Here is a 20,029-nt window from a genome sequence, read left to right on the forward strand (position 1 = left end):
ATCAAGTATCCTAAAGCCTACAGCATACAAGCCTTCAGACATTTTCTTAAGAGAAGTTTCCTAAACCATTCAGCACAAGTGGCATTTTGCTGATGACAAAATGGAGGCTAAGACTGGACTTCGAGGCCTAAAAAAATCATTGGTAGCAGAATCTATTTATACATAGGTTGACCGTACATGTAAATATACTTTGCAGATATCCTTCTGAACTGATGGTTTGAAAAAGACACCTTGGAGTTAATTTTATTCAGAGACATATTTAGCTTTGTGATAAAACATCTCCATGACTTACCTTTCTGCTCCAGGTTCTTCACAACTGTGTAAAACTGTTAGGACAATAGTCCCAAATACCCCATAGAGCAGACGGACTCAAATTTAATTGAGAAATGTTAGATTCCCCTACATGTTTCTGAACATTACATGGGTTAGAAGATACCTTCTGGGAACTGGCTGAAATAACACCTATTTTTGGCATTTCAGCTAAAACTGCTTTCTCTGTAAAACTCATAAACCCAACATCCTCCCCAGTATTTCCACTAACAAGGAAGACATGGAGACTGCATTTATGCGCCTAATACTTTTGGCATTACATAACAGTGTAAATCCAGCTAAGACTGTTACACAACTAGTCTTTTTTCATCACCAACTTCAAAAAAATTACCTGTGACATGAACCCCTTCTCCCTTCAGCAATGACGAAGAGAAGCTTTAAGGACCAACAAAATAACAAGGGTAAAAATGCAGTGCAACATGCAATACTTGCCAACAGAGACAAGCAGCAGTAATTTCCATCTTAGTAGAGCTCACTGACAGCTAACTTAAAAATCAAGCTGCCTCCATCCCTGCCTCTCCACCATTACGTACATCACTATGCCTCCTTCATAAATAATCTTTCCACAGAACACACTGCCTTACTGTAGTTAGTTACACTCTATATTGATATACAGCACCATATTTTAGCTCGGGCATTTTTATCCTCATAGTTATGTCATATTTACAGTATTCGTTTAATACCTTGCCAAACACTCTAGTAACAATGATCTCTTCGACATATTCTCTCTGACCTCTGGCAATCTTCTCAGTTGTACATAGCTTTAATAATCTGAGCTAGCAGTTTTCATATTCTTGTGTAAAAAACACCAGTTGCAGTTTTGTTTTAATGCACTCAGCTTACATAATTTTCAGAAACCTTTAAGAGCAGAAATAAAGTTGGATATTCCAGGTAAGCTCTACTAATATCGACTCATTGGAAAAAGTGCTGTACATGGGGCTTAATTCCTCCTAACACCACCTGCTCCGGCATGCTAAGTCATCTACAATATCTGTACGCACTCATCCTCTGAGCAGCCATCACTGGCAATCATTAGGTAAGTACTGAACAACCCAGCTCATCAAGACAGGTGACAGCATCTCAGCAGTCAGTCAGTCATTGGCTGAAATAAGGTCAGTGACCCTGAATCTTAAGGCCAAAATGCTCCAGCAGAAACAAACTCAGAGAATTTAGGACACAGAGATTCAAGAAATACCACCTTTCATCCAACCCAGTGTGTATTTTTACACAAATCCACCATTAGGCTCTGTGTCTTTCTTACACTAATACAAAGTCACCATACCCCCCCTGAGTTTAACAGCACTATGCCAGATGCAGTTAGAGTAGAAATCTCTTCTCTGTTTTTGTGGCATCTAAACATCCTCTATAGCACAGAATTGCTGGTAGTGGCCAACAGGGATTGTATTCCATGCTTTATATTTAACAGTAAATATTTATAATGTATTTCACAGAAGGATTAAACAAATATGGTATGGGAATTGCTGTCACAATTGTAAACTTGTAAATAACACTTACCTGTGTAATTTTGAACACTACCTTTTCATATTACATTATACTAAGAATTTCATCCACCAACTTCCAATTATAATTTAGTTTTTAAAATAAGGGATTTCTTTAACAAAAGCAATTGCTTATAAAACTGATTATTAAAGTTTATCATAAAATATTCTGATATTGCAGTTATATTCTGATAATATGCCCAATGCATTTAGAAGAATCTTTAAAGATAACACATCTCCAATACTGTAACATACTAATTAGGCAAAGTAGACTTGCAGCATATTTTGGCTACGTTTTCATCTGACAGTTTCATATACTGCATTTAGGTTGTGTTATCATACGACAACCAGGTCTCACTAGCTGACTTTTACAGCCAGTGAAAGTAAATGACAGAAAATACTGTTTCATAAAACACAGTGTGTGAAGAAAACAGTGCTTCATATAGAGTATAGCCAGGCAGCAGACATGTAGAGAGATCATAGAACTAGACATTTAAATGACCAACATCATCTGCAGGGTAAGACAGGATAATCATACTGCATGCTATTTGCTCTCATCTCAACTCAGTACAGAATTGCCCTTCACATGGCAGAACTGAAGCTAACCTTCCTTTATAGGTGCAATACGTGGGTTGCTGACAAAAGTAGGCTACAAAATTAATATCCATATTTTGCATGGCAAGCTGCACATTTGACTCACTACAGTAAATTATAAAGAATTTAAATTCAGCGTCTGTAAAATTAGTACATCCACTAATTAGTACATCTTCATTCAGCATTGTGCCTCTTCATCAATGCTTGCTGGCAAATTAATCCATTTGAGAAACCCTCTTCTGTGATAAAGCTTACATAAGATGCAACAAAATGCAAACAATTAACAACAAAACCATACAGCTGAGCAGAGTCTGGTAGCACAAGCCATACCCTATAGAGCTTGCTTTTAGTTTTCAAACCATTAGTCAGCTTAAGAATGGTATTTCTGGAATCAATGTAAAGCATCTGGATCTCTGAGAAACTCTTAGCTAGAAAACTATTTTTCTGTCGATTTTCTGGGAAAAATAGGGCTCAGCATTAATTAAATTACAGTAATGCTCAAATGAAATAAGTGCATATATAAATGGCAGAAAACATGTACAAAACACTCTCGAAGAGCAATCATATTGCCATTTTGCCCACAAATGAACTTTGAAGTGTTACACTGTTTGGGTTGGGTTTTTTTAGTGCTCATCTGAAATTTATTCCAACTGCAAAAACAAATGACAGATTTACTTTTTTAGATATTCTTCCCTTTGCCAGGTATGTTAAGAATTAATTGAAACTGTGCTGGCACAGGGATGGGTACATATGCCTAAATCAGTCAAAGGAAGTATGCCCCAGGTAGTTCCTCTCCTGCAGAGAGAGGAAGGGCAGAGCCGAGGGAACTGAACCTCTGCTGGTCGCAGGGGACCTGCCTGCAGCCAGAAATCCGTGCACAGCACACAGAAGATGACTCTTCAGTAGGCTGGAGAGAGTCATGGGTCAGGAAAGGTGCCAGACAAAGGTGACAAATATTCTGTGCTGTCTTGCACTGTAATCTTCAAAAACATAGGGATACAACTGTGCAAAAGGCACTATTTGTGCATTGCAGCACAGAACTGGGGAAAAACAAGCAGCTGTGGTACAGTTAATCTCCAGATAGAAAAGCACAATATGTTGGCTCAAGCACAGATGAGTTTAAGAGATTCCAGGGTGAAACTTCACAGTTCATCAGACCTTAGACTACGCCTATGACTCTGTTTGTGGGCTCTGTAGCGTACACTAGATCAACAAAATTATGCAGATTAAACATATCCCAGTCTCCCTTTTCCTTTCTCCCCCTTCCTTTTTCTTCCTCCTCCATTTCCTTCCTCTCCCTTCCTCCTTTCCTTCTCTTTCCTTTTGCTTCATTTCTGGTTTTCCTTCTCCTTACATTTCTCCCTTCTCTTTCCTTTCTTTCCCTTTCCTTTCTTTCCTTTCCTTCCCTCTCCACTGACCCTTTCCTGGATATTTTTAATCCTGGTCATTTCAGAGATTCCAATGTACACTCAGACCTGGCCTCCCCTCCGCTTCTTAGAGTTAGATATACATACATACAGGTAACTAGAATATAAGTGTACATATTTTCTGGCACCAAATGATAATTACAGTGGGTTCCTCCTGGATAAACTAACACTATATTCATTGATCTGGAGAAGATCACCTGACCTTGCTGGGGAATTCCAATTAGCTGAAGGTTCTGGTGTAAAAAAGAGGACATACATCTTTTAGAAAAGGGACAATCAGAATAGACTCAACTTCTCAAAGTCCTTTCTCCAACCTTATTACTCCAAATTCAAGGCCAGAGATTCATGTGGGAAAGCAGCAAAAAAATTATCTTTGAAGAAGGCATGAACATTGCCTGATCTGACCCAAAGGACTTACAAAGTCAGTGAAAGTGACAGGCTCCCTTTCCTCCCATATAGCACAGGCTCACACATGGGTAATGTGCTTGCTAAAGCCAAACTGCAATTTCTTTACTTAGCTGCTACACTCGCAAATCCAGAGAAGAAAATGTCAAAAGGTGATTACACATTGCAAGGAACAGAAACACCCACATTTCTTCGACTACCACTCATAATAAGTATGTGTGTGGGAACATGGTACACTGAGTTCCTAAAAGTCACAGCAGGACTGTGGTTGTCCACAAATTGTATCTGACTTCCTGAGAAAATTATGAACCTCCAGAACACATTACTATATATTTAAAGTTATACTAATGAAGACTGCAGGTACTGTACATTTTAAGTCTAAAACACATGCAGTGCAACTATTACTTTCTATTTTCTCATCACCTGGCAGAAATGTGAACTGCAAAACATTAAGTTCCCACTGTTTCTGGAAACCCATACAGTTGTCCTCAGGTTCCCTATCAGCAGAACTAAGTTTGCTCACACAGTTTTCAACCAGTAGTCAACTTTATTCTGTCTCTGGAGTTGAATGTTCTTGTCCTGCATCTCAGGCAAGTATTACATGTAAAAGCAGAGCAATATTGAAAACTTCCTAAGGTGGCCTCAAAAGATAGCCATTCACCTGAGAGAGCCCCAGGCACTGCCTAAGAGACATGTTGTTCGGAGCTAGCACTTACAGTTCTCTTGATTCTGGCCTCTAGTTCACGGGATTTTCCCTTTCTACAACAACTGACAATTTTTGCCTGTGAGGGGAAAAGATGAAAAGTCATTTTGAAACACAGCTTTGTGAGACTCCTATCCTAGACGGCAGTCCTGCACGTGTCCACCTTCCATCACGTCAAAAGCTTCCCAAGCCCCTGGCTGGAATCACTAAGTATATGGGGTTTGAAACATTTAACTTCATTTCACTACTACAGCCCTCAGGGAGAAAATGGGTTCTCTTTAAGTTTTTAACCTTTCTAATAATGTATTTGCCATGGCACAGCTGGTCTGAACGTCTGGAGTAATGTGTTTGGGTATGGTTTTTTGTGGGGGGGGAGGGTTAGTGGCAAAACCAATCATTTTCATCTCCCTTGAAGCTCGCTGGAAGAGCACCAAATTAAAAGCTGAGGTAAAAGCACCAAAAGACAAAGCTGAACACGGTTCCAACATACACGCTTAGCAAAGGTCAAAGTATTTTGTGGATCTATGTCAGTGCTTCATGTAAGGGACTGGTGAGAAGGATAAATTAACCCTTGTAACCTTCTCCATATACAATGCAATGCAATTCTGTAACTGCACTGAAGAATACTATTACTTGGGACTTTGACTGTCTGAAAATAATGAGGCAACAGGACTCTTGGGAAGTTCAACAAAGGGAAATGCAAAGCCCTGCAGTTTGGGTTTAATAACCCCATGCACCAGTAGAGGCTGGGGATCAACCAGAGGGAAAGCAGTCTTGCAGAAAAAGACCTGGGGTCCTGGTACACAACACGATGAACATGAGTCAACAATGTACCCTCACAGCAAAGGTGGCTAACAGTGTCCTGGACTGCATTAGGAAGCGTGATTTCAGTTTGAGGGAGGTGACCCTTCCTTTCTACTCAGCCCTGGTTATAGCCACACATGGAGTGCTGGGTCCTGTTCTGCACTCCTCAGTACAAGGCAGACATGGAAATGCTGGAGCAAGTCCAGTGAAGGGCCATAAAGATGTCTAAGGGATTGGGAGCATTTCTCATATGAGGAAAGGCTGAGAAAGCTGGGACTGGTGAGCCTAGAGAAGAGAAGGCTCATGGGAGGATCTCATCAATGTGTATAAATAACCTGATGAAAGGTAGTAGAGAAGATAGAGGCAAACTGTTCTCAGTGCTACCTAGTGAAAGTACAAGAGGTAATGAGCACAAATTGAATGGAAGAAATATTTAAACAAAAGCAAAAGTTTTTTTTCACAGTAAGGGTAATCAAACATTGGAACAGGCTGCCCACAGAGGCTGTAGAGTCTCCATCCTTGGAGATATTTAAAAGCTGACTGGACATAGTCCTGAGCACCCTTGCTTTAGCTGACTCTGCTCAGGGGAGTTGGACTACACAGTCTCCTGACATTGGTATCAACCTCAACTATTCTGTGAATTTGTATAAAACTATGGTAAGAAGGTAGCTTCAGTAAAGATTGACATAATGCACTATGCAGTGAAAATCTGAAGTACAGAAGGCTAGCGAGAGCTGTGGGAATGTTATTGAAACACAACCAAACAGCTTTAACTATGTAAACACACTGGATTCAGGTTACGTAAACCCTTTCCTTTGTAGCAAAATGTTAATTAGAAAAGCTCAATTATGGTCTTTGTAAATATCCCCGTAAAGAGATTTTTAATGATTTTTTAAAGCTAAACTAAATAACCTCAAAAGGCACCAACATTACCCTGCTTCTAGCATCTACATAAGAATGAATTATCTATGTTTAAATTACAAATAAAAAACTTGCATTGCTAGAAGCTATCTGAATATCCACCCACCCTCTATTCACTTGAAACCTGATCTTTAAAAAGGTGTGGGGGAAAGTCATTCCAGTTGAATGCCTTGCAACCGAGAAAGCAAATTAAACTTGAGGCAATCATTTGCTCTCTAGTTTACTGATATCCCCTGTAGTAGAACCCCCTGCCTTACCTAACACATAGATAATACTAAAAATCATTGCACTGAAGAACAGCCTGGGAAATGAACAAGGAACTTGAAAAATGTATTACAATTCTGGTCATCATAATAAGTGAATGACTTCCAAATTTATTTCATACAAGGTTGAAAAATACAAACAACATTACAGGTTTTCTTTGGAGAAAAACAAAGCTGATTTTAAAAAAAAGCTGATTTGATACAAAAAAGGCTGCATATTACTGTTGCAAATATCACTTCTTACTAGAGACAGTCAGAATTGCTTTTGATACCTTAAAGCCTGAATTAATGACAAGGAAACAGACTTTGTACAGATCTGTATGTTGAGCCTGACATAATCTTCAATCTATAGAGGACACCAGCCCATTGACCTCCAACTCCAGCTTTCCTCAGTATGAAAACTATGACTGGGTTTGTGTGGGGTTTTTTCCTTTTTAATCATAGCAATCCTTTAATGACAATTTCTGACGTACACATCAAGCATGCTCAGGCTAACTCCTAAGTTACCCATAGTCAACTATTTAAAATATAAATGCTTTAAAATAGTCAGAATCTCAACTTAAATTTAGTCATTCCAGATGGCATCCATCCTGTGAGTTAGTCTTAACTAGTGTTCAGATACACTTTACAGAACCGTTTCTGAGACAAGTCCACCCCTCTGCCTCTTAAGTCCATTTTAACCCTGCATTCCTAAACAGAAAGCTTTAAAAAAGTTACTAACAAAAGGACAAAAATTTGGCGCTTAGCTGTTCTCCATGGCTTTGAAAAGTTCCCCATTAAAAGAAAAGCGGTTTTAACTTCCAGAAAAGCACAGTAAGTGAAAACCCAGTAAGAACTGAGTGAAAGCAAAATTTGCCTCCTTAAAAACAGGTGATTTTAAAATTTAAAATGACTAATTGTGGATTTAGAAGCCTGAAGTACAGACATGTAAATATTTTGAACTTTTATTTTTTAAACCAGGCTTTTCATCCTTAGTAAATGGCAGAATCTTGGTGAGTAATGCTATCCCATTGCTATTTGGGTGATGCTGGATTACCGTGATTTGTACTACCATCAGTGTACTGGCACGAGTGTCAGCCAGAACTATCCAGTAGTTGGGCCACGGATATTGGGATTTTCAAGGGCATAAATGGACTTCTGCTGCTCAGTTCCACATAACTACTTGTGGAAACTCATCACCTAATGCCTTGTTGTTTCTGAAACTCATCTTAAAAAGTAGCAGCCTACAATACTGATGAAGTCTCCTAAGTTTTTCTATCCTTGTGGAAAATACCAACATTGTGAAGTGAAAATGAAAAGCTCTCTTGGAATTTGCTACCAAATTTCAAGTAAAAATGCAAGTTTTTGTTTCAAAATTTTGCTAGTGTCTCCTAGTAACTCTAGTTCAGGTGTCTTGTGCCCCTCCCCTCTTCTAAAGCTCAGTGTCTCTAGACTATCCTCTCCTAGCACATGCCAAACACCCACACAGCGCTAGCATGGATGCCCCTGTTAATGACATGTCACATGAAATAAGACCCAGCTGAGAAACTGTCCAAAAGAGATAGGAGACATACAAATTACATTTCCTATTAAAGGGTTTATGCCTTATTTGACTTCTCATTAAAATACAAAGAATGATTATTCTAATGTAAAAATGTTTAGCTATTTTTTCCAAATCTCTGTCACGGCCTTGGGTACACCAAGAGGCACTGCAAACTCTTCCCCCACCACTCCTATGAGTTTGACCACCTGAGCTCAATGCTAGCTCTGACACTGCACAACTGTGTAACCTTGGGAAAGACTGTAGTGACAGTGCTGTGCAAGAAGGTTGGGAGAAGCCTTGTTAGGCGCATCTCCCCTTCATGGGGAGCTACACTAAAGCTTAGACTACATTGAAGCCCTTGGTCCTTGCCTGAGTTACGTTACTGGTGTGTCTGTATCTGGCCCAGTACCTCACTGAACTTGACCTACAGATTTGACTTCCTGGCTTGACCTTGGGCCTGGCTCATCACTGCAGACTCAGATCTGAACTCTTGGCTTGACCCTGTTTAGTGTCACTGGACCTGCTCTGCTCTCTGTTCAGGTACTGTGGGACTGCTCCTTCACGGGTGCTGCCCCTGCCCTGCCTGCCTTGCTGTTGACTCCCAGCTCAGGTCTGTTGTGGAGCAACTCACTCCTGCTTCTCCCTAAGTGTTAAATTCAGTTGTCAATTGAAAAGAAAAAAAATAAATAATAAAATAACTTCTCAGACAGCGCTTGACGAAAGGTGGGTGGTTCTTTCTACCAGTGTTGCTATTAATTCAGCCCAACAAGTTTTAGAGGAGTGTGGCATGTTAATGTATGTAAGTATAAAGACCAGTACGAAGTTGAGACCAGCCCCTCAGTAATTATCATGGCTTTCCTGGAGCTTTGGAATTCAGTATTATTCACCAACTCTCTCAGAGACACTCCATCAAGATACAGAGCAAAAAGTGTTTGAAACTTGCAAGTAACGCTGCCTATCCTGGGTCTGAACATTTTTTGTGGCAGAATCAGGATAGGTCTTATCACTATGTCTGTATGTGTATTTTTAACTCCTTCCTTATGTGAGACAAAAGACTTACACCAGTAGTTCTTGGCAGCAAGCTGCAGCCCAAAAAACGTCCCTCTCCTCCTTTCTCATCCAAGAACTGATGACACCTGGCACTCTCCTAGAAGGCAGTAACCGACTTAGACTACAGACTTCCACAGTACAACCGGTTTGGTTCAAAAAAAAAACCAACCCAACAAGTTAAAGCCATTTCAACAACAGTAGTGCAGTAATGTTTCTTCATATTTATGCATTACCTTTCACACTAGGAACCCAAAGCTGCTTATATATTACACAAGGTGAGTTTCACTGAACTCTTGTGAATCAGTTACACATTCTGCACAGTGGTAAACCAAGGCTGTGAGAGGCTTCAGGGACTTGCCTAAGAACACACTTCTGGAAAATAACAAAAAACCCAACATACGTAGGACTTATGATAACCTCAAAGATGGTGCAGTTACTCCAATTTTTTTTTCTTTTGGACAACCAAAAGCAGGAATTAAGCAGAGTCAAACACCAACTGATTCTGCCAGTATTCTTTATAATTTAGATGATGGTACTAGTTTTTTGAATAGTTGTTAATGTTTTGGTAATTTTATTTTTTTTCATTGTCTCTCTTTGAAGTTGAAAAATACAATATATTGAGATTAAAAAAAGTTCTTTCCTCAGTAAGGACTCTATAAAAATGTCTCATGGGACAGGAAGATAACCTTCTCAGGCAACAGAAGTTTTAGCTGCTGTGATTTTGCAAGAGTGAGGTGAGAGACTGTAGCAAAGCATGTTGCTGCTGTAGAATTTTTTTCAGGTCTCCTTGCTCTGAGAAGCTTGACATGTTTGTCCCTACTATCTACTGCTCCTGGCAGCTGTTTCAATTGCTAAATTTCATAGCAGCACTCATCAAGACAGTACCTCCAACACGCTACACAACATATAGGGATAAATTTGTGCAAGGTCTGTACTCACGCAGAGGTTGTCTGCATATCATGCCAGCTTTTGCTAAAGTTCTGCTTCAGTTCATTCATCAGACTTATGCCAAGTTTTTGTTTAATTTCAACCAGGTGCTTTTCTTTGGCTGCTAGCACTTGCCGCAAAGTTGAAATTTCATCCTCTAGCTAAGAGAAACAAAGAGGGAGGAGAAAGGAGAAAAGTGTTAGCCTGTTCTCACAGAATGGTAAACACATACAATGTTAAGAGATTAAATGAATTTCACATAAACTTGCATTTTTTTTAGGTGACTAGAGAGACAGATTCAAGTGCTTGTCGAGATCGCAAAGACATGTTCAGAACAGAACTGACACTACACTAAACTAATGTCTCAAACTGTGTCACCTATGTGCATACACATGACAGAGAATTCTCCAGTAAGGGGGAGACTACTGAACGACTTGATCAAGATCTATCTGCCTCAGGGCATGAGAAGTCTCAAACATCAGCTTTTCATTCACTAGTAAAATGGGAATGGGCAAAACAAGAGAAGTGGATAATTCAGGCAAACATCTCTCTTTGAATGCACAGGCTTTTAACTTTGGTATTTGCAGCTTTTTGTCTTTCTCTCATTAAAAAAAAAAAAAAGAAGATGTGAATTCTCAGGAGCAGATAAAAAAAATAATCACATGTTAACATATGACTTGAAAGTATCATAAAAGCTATGTCCTTGACACACGAGTTTTATCTATATATTTTAGGCAACTACACATTTCAAAATAGTAACATAAAAATATGCAGCAGATGGACTGTTAACATGAGTGAAGAGGTTCCAACCAAAGCAAAGAAGCATTGAGAAGACACAGCTGATCAGTCTTTTCAGAGCTCCTAGTCATCAACCAAACTGCAAATTCAAGTTGTAAAGATGCCGTTCAGCCCAGAGGGATACAATTCTCTGGGCAGTGCACATTATTTGAAACATTTAAACCAAGCCAGTGTTCTAACAAGGCATGGGCCAGAGCACTTGACTGAGAGGAGGGACTGCTGAATGAGCCCACCACAGGTGCACAATCCTCCTCCTTGGGCTGCACTCCTGTGAGCACGAGCAGGGGTTTGCTGCCTTCATCCCAAAGCATCCCAGGCAGCACTCAGAGGTATTGAAGCTAACAACGGCAAGTGACACCAGAGCAGCTGCCTTCCACTTCAGGTTTAGAAATTCCCTTACTAACTGTGTTCCTTCCTCCATATGTTGATAGGATAACATATGGTAATGTATCTGATTGCCATATGTTAAGTTCCCTGGAACCACATTCTCCCTATGATTTAACTCCATGGGCTACAGGGAATGAGGCAAGCACCAGCTGAATCAGTTGCTGACCTCCAGAGCTATATTTAGGCTGTCAATACCACCATTATTTTTATTTTACACACTTGTACATTCTTCTTCCCCGTAAAACTGGTTGCAAGCTCACTGTTCTTGGAAAAGTCTCGCCCTTGAATCCCCCAGCTACCAATTTCTCTTTTGTCACTACCTGCTATCTGAATTATTCAAGCAGCTCAGGAATTAAGCAGCAAGACTATGAACACAAAGCAAAATCATGACCTCTGTGGAGCAGATATCAGTATTCACCAACACCTGTGATGCCAACACTTCAGCAGTAAAATACATAACAATCCAAAGTGACTTTATTCCTTCCCGTGTCCTTTATGCTCCATTACATTCCTAACCTGCAAATGAAATGCTGTCAAGAGGCAGCATAAGTTTCTCTTCTGAGAGGATAACTGGTTAGATGCTTAGAGAAAGTAGAAATCACAAATGTCAGCATTCCTCAGGCAGCAGTTGAGAGAACCCTGCAGTTGTTTCCCACCCGCAGCAAACCCCTGAGTGCACAAGTCTGCCTGCGTAACACTGCTAAAGAACTTAACTTAAACCAATACCAGTATGCTTACATGTACTTAAAAATTAATGCTTTCCATATGGACTAGCACTAGGCTGATCATTAGGTACCTGGATATGTGAACATTCAATGGCTTCTATTAAAATTACTTTCCATCTGTTCTGTTGAATACACACCTAAAGCTGTAAAGCCCTAAGCAAGCATTAACCACATGCTCAATGGCGTACGAACATTTCTGACACTATTAAAAATAATAAATTATTTTTCTTTAGAAATCAGTTTTGAATTGACAAAATCTTCCTCAAGTTCCATCATTTTAATATATTGGCAGACACAAAGCCTCCTTCAAGAGCTCAGATATCAGAGATTGAAGACTGAAGCAGGTAGAAAGGATTAGGGACTTACAGTAGGATCTTGAAAAGCATTTAAGGAGGTTATATACCTAACTCCCATGGAAGTCAGGCATCACCTGCTCAGGCATTTTTGAAAAGTCCACTCTTCTAAATGCAGACTCCATTATGAAGCTAGGGTTAAGTCAACAGAAATTCTAGTCTAGTCCTCACGTTTCCCTTCTAAGTGCAACAAAGTCAGAAGAATATAGATGCTTCACAGAGGGACAACATTCCCTTCTCCATATTTGTAGGCTTAAGAACCTGAGTTAATAGCTGGTTTTTCTTTCCTCCATTATTGTGTGGGACATGTAAAAGCAAGGAGAGGAGCTGACCACCTAAGACATTATGATTCCCATGATTAGCTGACATGAATAACATGTAAATCACAGAAAGGTGAGACCCCAGGAAAAAAAGTCCACAATTACAGAAATATCTCCCTGAAACCTGGGACTGACTAATAATATGGAAGAAGGACAGTGAAGTCCAGAACACAAACACAAAAGAGTATTTTCCCTTGTTTTGTCTTTTTTGATTATTTTAGAGCAAATTCTACATTTTACAGTGTTGAACATCCTTTTAAGATGCTGGCATGCCTGAAAAAAACCACCCCGGTAATTTCCAAAATATAACCTTTCCCACTTTTTCCAGTAGACACTCATACAACAGCTCATAAAAAAACAAACCAGAAAGTACTTATTCAGTGAAACTGAGTATTTTGCGTAAACTATTATTAACAAAAAAAATTATGTCAGTTGATATTACCTATATTCTGAGATACACATAGTACTGTGTAAAATGTGAAGGTGAAAAGATTCAGCTATTGGTTTGAATGATACCGACGAATGGATTGAATGGTAAGCTAAACAGTGGGTTCAGCATTTATTATGCTAGTTTTAAGGACAAGGCAGTAAACGATTAAAATATTAACGTGTCCCAACAGAAAACAGAAGCCAGCATAATTAAATGTATACTTCTAAGTCAGATTAAGCATCCTGTTTCCCTACTACTACATCACCCAAAAGTGCAGTGTCCCAGCCTGGCTGTTTGCACAGCCCTCCTCACACAGGTAAAGGCCATCACAGAAAAATCAAGGGCTATTTTTAAGCTGGATCAGTTCCTAGATCCAGTGCAGAGAGATGCACAAGTACCTGTGTGGGTACAGCATGGAGGGCAGAACAAGTGGCTGGAGACGGAGAAGGCAGCAGTGATCAATTAAAGCAGCACACGCAGTACACCCATAGAGGTCCTGTATTGTACCACAGACATAACATCACTACTGAAAGGAAGGCAAATGTGACTGTTTAGGAGTGAGATGTACCTGAGGGACAGGCTTTGTCAGGTACTGTTTTAAGAAATAAAAAGTGAGTTACGCAACCAGCAGTGTGATAATACGGTGACAAAAACTTGAAAAGGAGTTGGCAGCTACAGCAAAGCCAGCAGAGAAACCAAGGCCACAGTACCCTGACATGGAGGTCTTGGAGCCAGTGCTCTCCCAAGGAACTCCCGCTGCCCCCCACGAGCTGGCACACCCGTCTTTGGATGCACCACCACAACTCACGCCTGCACGGCTACGTCACTCACTGGCTCACAGTGCAGCACCTCCTAGCCACGCTGCCAAAACCAGCCAGGAGGCACGCAGATGAAAACAGCTGGGTTAGAAATTCTGAAAGAGCACTGCCATAAAAACTCTCACATCGTGGAGCCGCGGCTTGGAGACACCCTGGATTCTCAGGGCAAGCTCACACACCTCACCACCACATGCACTGCTGCGGCAGCCAGAGTACAGCATGCATCTGCCTGGGTGTGCTAGAACCGAACATCAACTCTCTGCACAGCTATATCCTGTATGAAAAGCTGGAAAACAAGTGACAGACCAAAAACGTAATAAGGAAGCACCAGCTACACCAGTGGTAGGAAAACAACTATGAGAGGGTGAGTGGTAACAGAAAGATCACTTCGTGAGGAAGAAAATAATGTTTTCCTTCATTTCACTGGCTTTCAAAAAAAAAAACCAAACCACAAGACTGCATCTCCTCTATACTATTGTTTCACATAATCCTTTTTATGTCAGAAGACACAGTTACAGCAAACACACAGAAAAACTGTCTCTTAATGAAGCCAATCTACGGGACTCCTAAATTTTGATTAGCTATTGTATTTAGTAACCTAGTGATTATCATTGAATTGTTACCTCTTTTCCAAATTGCTGTGTATTATAACATGTATACTCAAATGTTTGAAGTATTTGTAAGGAAATGTGAGCACCTTACTATGGTAGACTTCAAAAAAAAGTAGTTGTAATCGTAAACAGAATAACAGAGTTGCACAAAACATAACAGGCGCTTAATCTCTGTACCAAATCACATAGCTCAAATTTTACACCTCCAGGCTGAGTACCCGTTGATTTATAAGTTTTTCCTTGGGCGAACAGCACCCAGAGGAATCAGGGACATTCAAATAAAATTAGCCATATTTTGCAGAAAATGGTACTCGCATCTTTCCTCAAATTGAGAATAAACATGCAGTAACATACACAGATGAACTTAGAACCTGTGCATCAGCTAGAAAGCTTGTAGATCAAACCAGATAGCTGCTTCTGTGTAGGTATGCGAGGTGGAAGACAGCAAGGAGTAAAAGACTACTGTGATGGGTGCAATGGAAGGACAACTGAAGCAATGAGTGAGATAGCTCAAAACCTCAGCCCCCATCATGATTCAAGAGTCATTGTATCATGCTCCTCACGCTGGGGGGAGCAGGAAATAAAAATCCGTTCTGCTCACAAGTTTCTGGCCTCACGTAAAGTTTTACAATTTTCTGCTATTATTCTGAAATGTCAGGCTGACCTCTGTTAATTCAAATGACTTAGAAGTTTTTGTAAGGGTTACTCATTTTACTCACACTGTAGAAATTCCAAGGGCTGATTAGTCAGAGCCCTGCCGTGTTAGCCAGACTACCAATACAAGAACAGACTTAGTCCACGCTCTGAAAAGTCTCCAGTACGAGACTACCAGCAGCAGAATAGGAAAAGAGGATACAAAAAATGTGTCAGAAATACAGCAATGTTAGTTCCCCTCCTAATGTCAGGGAGGGAAGGGGAAGAAGACAATAGAGATGGAACATAATTTTTTTTTCTGTTTAAATACATGCACAACAGCTAATTTTTTCTGTTTAAATACATGCACAACAGGTGCTCATAACACCTCCCCATTATATGAACTATTAAGTGATTGCAGCATTAAGGAAGATCTGAACCTTTCAGAATAATAAGACAGGTGTTTGTTCCTACAGGCTCAAACAGATATTACCCAACACATAAGGACATGAAAGAAAACTAAACTACCACCGGTGGAGCAGAGAGGGATTGAAAGTAAAGACTAATAGCTTTTCAAAAGGAAACATTAGCCAATTCCCACAGAGGTTTCTTTCTGAAGGAGTCAGGGTCTTATATATTTTTCACACTCTTTTCCAAGAATTACAAGCCTCAATTAAGTTTAGACTTTGTTCACTCTAAATTCAAGTTACCAAACTGTTCTTAGCATGATTACCAGTTTTATTTTGTTTTTAAGCATAAACTGTGTTCCAGTAAACTGCTGCAAGCAATTAAAAAAATAATTTCTAGGTCAGCCAAGCTCATAATATTTGAGAGGCAATCTCTCACTTGTGTGTTGGTACATGAATTAAAGGGTTTCTACCATGAACCAGAGAACTCTCTGCTCCCACAGGAATCAGCAAGCAGAAAGGATGCCCAGAACCACTTGAGATTAATTCTCTTGACAAAGGCATATCATCAGCAGGTCGTTGCAGGACATTCTTTTTTTCCTTCCTTGTTTTCATCTACCTCTCAAGTCCCTTTCACCAGAAAACAGCAGAGAATCACAGAATGGCTGAAGTTGGAACAGACCTCTGGAGGTCATCTGGTTCAACCACCCTGCCCAAGCAGGGCCATGTGGAGCCAGCTGCAGAGGACTGTGCCCAGACAGCTTTTGACTGTTTCCAAGGATGGACACTCCACAACCTCTCTGGGCAACCTGCACCAGTGATCAGTCACACACACAGTAAAAATGTGTGTCCTAATGTTCAGAAGGATCCTACTGTGTTTCAGTGTGTGTCCCACTGTCTCTGGTACAGATAAAAATCCAGTAAAGAACATCCCAACTCCTACCTCATTGCTATGTGATGAATGGAACATGTCAAGTTTCAGCTTCCTTATTATTATTCACAGATGTGACAGGATCAGCAAAGTAGTAAAAGTTAACTAGCAACTCAGGAACACAAGGCTTGATAAAACATTAAAGCAAAAAAATAATCTTGGGGTTTGTTTCACTAGAAAATCCTAAATCGGCATGGAAGGCAAATGACCTGACTGTCATTAAGAATGTGACTTCTTACAGTATTTAATATTACAACTTAATATTAATTTAAATATTTCTGTTGTATTCATTATTTCAATTAAGACAAAAACAATTCCCCACCTTCATACAGCTGTGATTTCTGTTACCTGTGTTGTATTTAAAATAGGTAAATCCTCACTTTTCCCCATTCTCTCATTTTCCATTTTGGAATTTCCCTTCTGTTTCTGTGGCATTCAGCAGCAGTAATCAAAACTGAATACACTCTCCCATTGTAGACCAATCTAGATAGTGCCTTTATTCTTTTTAATAAAACTATTGCATGGTTCACACCTTTTTCCTCCCATCTCCTTGTTATTAAGTAGTATTTTTAAACCTTCACAGTATCATGACATCTCCTGAAGTTCTTTAATTAAGCAAATAAATGTAAACCAAAAATATAACCCTTTCCAAACACATCAGTGCCAAAGGAAACAAAAATTTGGTGAAATTACTGTGGTCATCATCATCACTCTCTTCTATAACCAGCAGCAGCAGCTTTTCCTGAGCACCAGAAAAAGAATCTTTTCCACATCACAAGCACTGAAACAAGACCACCACAGACCTCATAAGAACAGCACCTTTCATTCTTTATAAAGGAAGGTTTATAAGTAAAGATGTCTTGACTAAAATGGTAAGGTATATTTAACTTCCTCTTTACAATCGTCAAGTAGAAGACACACAATCTTCAAAATATATCTAAGGAAATTAACCGCTTCACATTATTGTAGTCTTGAATAATTTCACTAAAATGTGTAGTACTTCATCCTACAATTAATGTTTTCCGGTTTAAGGAAGCAGAAACAGTAACACAGAAATTCAAATTCATTACCTTGGCTAGCTCAATCTTTAATTCTTCTTTTTCTTCTTCAGAAATCATATTGGTGAAATCAACATCAGTGACTACATCTTCATCTGCTTCATGCAAAGACTGGGTTTCCAACAGGCCTTAAAGTAAAGAGGTAAAAGGTCAAGACAATCATTATCAATTATTTCAGCTATAATATTGACCTCCCCGAAAATTAAGAAAGATATAATATTCACACACCATGAAAAAAACAAAGTAAAACAAAACTTTTTCCTGCTAAAGACGATTTGGATTCCGCTCCTTTTTGCTTCTGAAAAGCTATTAAAAGTATCAGTTGGTAAAGTCTTCACAGAAGCAATTTCGTATGCGAAAGCACCACTCATTCCCAGAAAGCAATCACCCTGGACCTCATTAGTCCCTGACAAAACATGTCCCTGCTCCTTTGCTCTAAAAGTACCTCTGCAGCAACTTGAGAACCTTACAGATGTACATAGTTTGCAGAAACAAATGCCATACCTACCATTTGAATTTTCTAAATGCCAGAGAGCAGCATACCTTCATCACTTAATCTAAACCTGTGAAGGGTGCACAATTATACCGGACCTCCAGTTACTTTCTTCTTCTGCTTGTCCAAGATCAGGATCGGTATGCATTATAACCAAGATAAGCACATACACAAATGTTTGTGAGATCTGGGCCTTCCTGGTATGATATATACAGAGACAACAAAATACATCCTATCAATAACAGAAAACATTCTCACTCCTTTAGAACTTGTTTTAAAGTTCTCAATCTGTTTCTGTTGGGGAAGAAAATACTTCTCCAGGCTATATCTGGGACAACACTTTTGTCTGGATTTCAGGCAGGGTAACCACCCATCTCAGCTGACTCCTGACATCTGCATAGTGATTAATACAGAAGAGAACAATGTCTTTCCCAGGTCCAGAGAGGCCTGTATTCTCTATTACAAATAGATTAGAATTTAAGTTTTGGTAGTAGGGAATAGAGGTTACAAGCAGCATGTCTGGAGTATTCAACAACTTGAAATTGAATATATTTTCATGCAGAAAGCAAAACTTTCTGTCATTTCTTCTACCTAGAGCCCCCCCAGTGTACCTGGATTTTCTCCATTTCCCAGAACAGATTTGATTCATACCATCAACTTCACTGCAGAGCACAACATGGTGAACTCAGCCTTGTTAATTACAACCTTCCCTGAGTGAGAAAATAAAGAGCAGCAGCACAGGTGCTGAACCCCTGCCCGGCATCACACACAAGAATAGAGCACCACCTTTAAGCACAAAACCTTTTATAAAAATTGAAAGCCTACAGAATTAGTTGATACCTTAGCTATTACCCAAGAAGCAGCTTGCCAGGAAAACCTAGATTGCTGAAGTCACAACAAAAGAAAAGCACATTTATTCAGTAGGAATACTCCCAAATCACCTTTATTAACACCCCTCCATCTCTAAACACAATTGTTGTCTGGTATTTGTTTGAGGATTAATAGTGTTGCTATGGGAATCAGGCTAAACTTAGTCCTCACAGTCTAGAAAACAGTTTCTTTTTTCATGGATGGAGGAGCAGAAGTACAAGGCAGATGGAAATACTGCGAAGAATCTCAGGGGCAACAGGGTTAGGTCTTAAAGTCTTGGGGTAATGTGGGATAAGGCTATCTTGAAGCAACTGGTACTTCAGCTAAAAAGAAGACAGACCTGTGCTCAAGGCAAAACATTAGTTTAGGATTATTCGCTAGGCAGAAGTGCTAGACAATGGTCAAATAAAAATGGAAGCCAACATGGGCCCAAATCACCAAAGACAACTGAGTAACACTTAAAAGACCCAATGGTCAAGTTCAAACTTCAGGACTGAACTGTAATTACAAACCATTCCAAAATAGCACATGCATGCCAATCTTCTGCATGATCCTCTGCAACCTCAGTCAGTGCCAGTACCAATTCTCATCTTTGCTTCTTGGCTAAGTCCTCTAAAATCTAGTCTGATCCTCCAGTCTCCACTTTCTTGCTCAAGGCACAGCCAGAGTCACTGGTCACTGTCCCTCTGCAAAGGCTTCACTTCAGTCACGTCACAGTTCCAGTTTGAACATCTCTCCACCATACTGCTG

At 39.8% G+C, this 20,029-nt stretch overlaps 1 protein-coding gene across 2 annotated transcripts in view; it reads right to left on the reverse strand.

The window, feature by feature from the left end:
• The window catches only part of TPD52L1 (TPD52 like 1), a 60,278-nt gene that overhangs the window by 22,685 nt on the left and 17,564 nt on the right, over positions 1 to 20,029 (reverse strand). For both annotated transcript variants that reach the window (XM_055714109.1, XM_055714108.1), the window contains exons 2-3: positions 17,929 to 18,044; positions 10,458 to 10,606 (exon numbers count right to left, since the gene is read on the reverse strand). In XM_055714109.1, coding sequence (XP_055570084.1) covers positions 10,458 to 10,606; positions 17,929 to 18,044 — 265 coding nt within the window. The remainder of the gene's footprint in view (positions 1 to 10,457; positions 10,607 to 17,928; positions 18,045 to 20,029) is intronic.

The sequence above is a fragment of the Falco cherrug genome, chromosome 6, assembly GCF_023634085.1.
Source record: "Falco cherrug isolate bFalChe1 chromosome 6, bFalChe1.pri, whole genome shotgun sequence".
NCBI classification, from domain to species: Eukaryota; Metazoa; Chordata; class Aves; order Falconiformes; family Falconidae; genus Falco; species Falco cherrug.